We start from the raw sequence: 4,257 nt of genomic DNA, 5'->3' as shown, positions 1-4,257 counted from the left end.
CATGAATTTTACAAGACCGAAAGAAGAGAACACATATAGTATGAATGAAATCAGACGAATATTAGCGACTTGAAAATCTGTTCGTAACATGCATGAAATAAAACGCCAGTAAACTGATATGTAAAGAGAGACCCGAGTTATTTAAATAAAATATTAATATTAGTTTACATGTGTCTGCATTTGGCTATAACAATTTCCTTTATCACGAAAGGCCTCGCGGCAGTGGAGTATTAAAATATGAAATATTATGTACATTTCTTTTGATTCTTTTTGGATGATTGCAGAATTTTATTTGAATAGAAAATCAATTTAAAACAAAAAATGTTCAATTTTCACTAGTTACTCTACCCTGACATGCAAAAACGAATTGATCCTCTTCATATGTCAATGATATGAAGAAATTTAATTTTTTTGCTGTGTATGAATGCGTATTTGATTACAAATCAATTTAATGTAGAACTAAAGTCACAAAAAAACAATTCGGTTGATTAAGAACTTTTATTATTTTTTTGACAGCAACACATCACACTTTTAGAATTTTGGAAAGGAATGAAATAAAAAAAATTCCTTCTTAACGATATGACATTCCCGATACGACTAATTCAACTGACTTGCGACGATCAACTGAGTGAAATGAATGAATTTTTTTCGTTTTCAGCTTTTTTGCTTGTTGTATGTTATTTTTTTTTTTATTCTGTGAGAGTGTTTAACACTACTCCCAGGCGGTGTATAGGAAACTAAGTCTATGTATGTTATCTCTCTCGCTCATTTTCCGTATACTGTTTCTTTGGTAACATAATAATGCAAAAGGTCTATTTTTGTATGAATGTCATAAACAAACTCCTCAAAAAAATGCACTTAGTGAAGCATAAAAAAATTCTTTTTGATGTATTTAACATATTTTTAAACAACAACTTCTTTAACACTACTCACTGGGCCTTCTTTTTTCAATTCTCACACTTCCCATATTCTCGTTTGCTGAGCAAATGAAATAGAATGAATATTCATTATCAGTATGGTATAAGTTGACAACGTGGTTTTTGTGTGAAAAAAAAAGTATTTTTTTTTTCATTCTTCTTTCGTTTAACATGCCTGTCGATAAGGATTTTTTTTTTCAAGATGGGAAAAAACATAAAATACAATTTATAATGTCTGAAATGCGATGAGAGGGTCATTGAAAAGGGTCATATTGTGAGATAATGTTAATAGAATGAAACATGAGAGATAATACTATCAGAAATTAAACATTTTGTTGCTTAGTAAGATTATTTTTAATGCCTTATCGCTCGTTCTCAAAGATTTATGATTTCATGATGAGTGAAATTAGTGAAGAAAATTTGTCGCCTTACAAATTCTTGATTTCTTCTTACTTCATTTCAAGAAATCTTTTTTTTCTTTATTTGTTTGTCAACCACGTGGATTTCTGCGCACATGGTATTTTTCATAACGGTTATTCGCGCTTGAAAATTTAAATTTATTCTTTCAAAATTTTTTCAAATTTTTTGAAAAACCGTTATTTGATTCAATATTTCAATGTCAATTTTATCGACAATAACAAGATTAAATTGATATTTAAATGCATTGCATTACTAAGAGAGTAATTGTGATCAATTTTCGATTTAAATATGTTCGTTAGTAACAAAAAATCTAACAAGCACAACGGTTTTCAAAAATTCAAATGTACAAACAATTTAAAAAAACAAAGGACGCGACAAAAATTCCGGGATTTTATTTTTATATGTTTACTCTGTTTTTACACTAATAAAGACTATTAGAGAATTTCTAAAGCAAATAAACACAAAAATCTTACTAATCTGCTATCATTTCAGTTGCAGAAAAGATAAAATTTTCAGTTTTTGACATGAAAATATCAAAACAACACTATGCATCATGAATAATTTGTCCGGGCGCAGCATATATTTTTTCGTTTAAAAACAAAATTTTTGCATTTATTCTAATTTAAGTGGAAAAAGTGAAATAATTTATTGATATTATCTGTTAGCATATAAGTTTAATTAAAAATGATGTCAGAAACGCTTTATTCATTAGAACAATCGGTAAGTTTTCGTTAAAATGACAATTTTTCATATTTTAACGACTTTTTCTTTCTTGCACAACATAAATTTAATAAATTTCATTAGCATTGTCTCATTTGAATAAAGAAACAACGCATGAATAAATCATGTTCATGTTTTCGAGTGTCACATTAATTTACAAATGTCCTTTTATTACAAAAATTCACAAATTGTGTGCATATAAATTGTCACACCCAATTTCCTTGTTTTTCCTCTGTTTTTCCATAAAGAAAATAGTGCGAACATAATATATGTTGCATGTTTAAATGCTAATTTTCCTGAACAATTAATCGATATTTTCATGCAAATTTACTACAAAGTTGCGTATTGTGTATACATGATGTCGTATGACACATTAAGCTCCATAATTATGTCCTATAGCATTAAATTTTACCAGAATAAATGAACGCATAAATAAGAATCCCTGGTGGAAATAAACACGAAGAAGAATATTGACCAAAACACACAGCCATTAATCATTCACTATTTCTGTTTGTTTGTCTATGTGTTCTAGGTGAATAATGCTGGAAATCAATTGACTACATTGGCATCGAAACTAGGAAATGTTGAAAAGAATTTACTACCTGATCCTACACAAATTGAGCCTACTGCTGAGCCTGTCAACATTCCAGTATTAGAATTGCTCGAATCTGTTTCAGACGTCACGACAGAATATGAAACTTTAAGACGAGATTTAAGTGAAATGCATCATTTACAACAAGAAATGACATCAAATTTAAGGTACCAAGTACGAATTATGAATCAAACTTTCAATCTATTAAAACAACGCATAGAAGCGAAAAATCTTCAACCTCATATTCAAGGTTTTTCACAAAACCAAAAACTTCAGAGGCAAAGATCACAATTATCATTACCAACTAGCACCACGACGCTTTATCATAGTCACTCTAAATAATTGTATAGCAAGTATTATTAAGCATTCTTCCTGTCTATCCTATCTCTCTAACTCTATCCTATGACTTTCCATAACTTAATGTTTCACGATCATAAAGCTTATCATTCATTTGTTCCATATTAGAAGCAATCAAACATTTTTCAATATATAGATATATCGTAGTGAAAACAAAAAAAATCAAGATTTAAAAACTTGAAAAACAATATATGTGTTAACTATATTCTAACAAGACTTCAAGTCATCTCCTTGCTGTAGAAAAATATTGTACAATTAATTCTTTTTCACAATCTTTAATATTTTTGATAATATTACTTTTATAGTTTTTGATACACATGATTTTATAGCTTTTGATTAAAAGTATTATTTTTTGGTACAAATGGATTATTTTCATGCTTAATTAAATCGTTTTTTTTTGTAGTTCCGCTCGTAGCTGTTTAACGGAAAAAATGAAATTTAAACGGTAATTTTTAATTTAAAAATCGTATAAAATTTAAACGGTCATTTTGATTTCAAATTAAAATCGTATAAAATTTCAAAATTTTCCGTTAAAAGACTAACACGTGTGCAAAATATTTACTTTGAATCGAAAATGAAACTTACATGTCTGAAGCTATGTAATAAGCACATTTTTTGAATATACATTAATAACATTTACAAAAAATACTTTAAAGACACAAGAAAATAAATAAAGTAATTAAATTGACAATGATTGTAAGCTTATAGCTTGCATCATTAAGAACCCAATCTAAATCTACATAATTCGAGTAATATTCGGTTATATCAGGAAAGCCTTGACAACATTTTAAAATTGATACCATATTACTAGTTTTTAGAGAAGCAAGTGGATGTTAAAAAATGAACAAATAATTAATGTTAAAAAAATATGAATATAAATTTGTTTCTAAAATTAATAAAAATACACACAAAATCACAGGATATTGATAGCCAAGATGGAAATTGAACATTGGACCCTTTAACTTACCTATATTTCGGTAATTTAAAATAAATCGTGTAAAATCTATTTTATTGTATGTTTGTAGTTAATTAGATTTTATGTGTGAATTGATCTGAATTGATGCAATTTGCAACCTTAAAAATGACTGATGAAAAGGCTGAAGAAAGTAGCAAATTGCATATTTTTTTTCGAAATGGAAAAATAAATAAATTTATGTGTAGTGTGTAGATTTGTTGATCGTACCTGTTTATGAAATCCCAAAATACAATAACTTGTAGAAGAAAAAAAATGAGAATACAATTTAATAATGA

At 27.6% G+C, this 4,257-nt stretch overlaps 1 protein-coding gene across 1 annotated transcript; it reads left to right on the top strand.

Annotated features, from left to right (window-relative positions):
- The first annotated feature begins 1,891 nt into the window (after positions 1 to 1,891).
- LOC139094428 (uncharacterized) lies at positions 1,892 to 3,250 on the top strand. The gene is made up of 2 exons (XM_070645466.1): positions 1,892 to 2,057; positions 2,590 to 3,250. The coding sequence occupies exons 1-2, from the start codon at positions 2,022 to 2,024 to the stop codon at positions 2,989 to 2,991; spliced, it is 438 nt and encodes a 145-aa protein (XP_070501567.1). The 5' UTR covers positions 1,892 to 2,021; the 3' UTR covers positions 2,992 to 3,250.
- The last annotated feature ends 1,007 nt before the right edge of the window (positions 3,251 to 4,257 follow it).

Source organism: Chironomus tepperi, unplaced genomic scaffold (genome assembly GCF_022539635.2).
Source record: "Chironomus tepperi strain 1889 unplaced genomic scaffold, CSIRO-AGI_Ctep_v1 contig_354, whole genome shotgun sequence".
NCBI classification, from domain to species: Eukaryota; Metazoa; Arthropoda; class Insecta; order Diptera; family Chironomidae; genus Chironomus; species Chironomus tepperi.
Note: the sequence above shows the minus strand (reverse complement) of the source record. Positions and strands in the feature narration are given on the sequence as shown.

Bases quoted from the DNA above. Each gene is read 5' to 3' on its own strand.
- LOC139094428 (XM_070645466.1), top strand. From the start codon at position 2,022: ATGATGTCAGAAACGCTTTATTCATTAGAACAATCG. The intron at 2,058-2,589 runs GTAAGTTTTCGT...TATGTGTTCTAG, and splicing joins TTTATTCATTAGAACAATCG to GTGAATAATGCTGGAAATCA.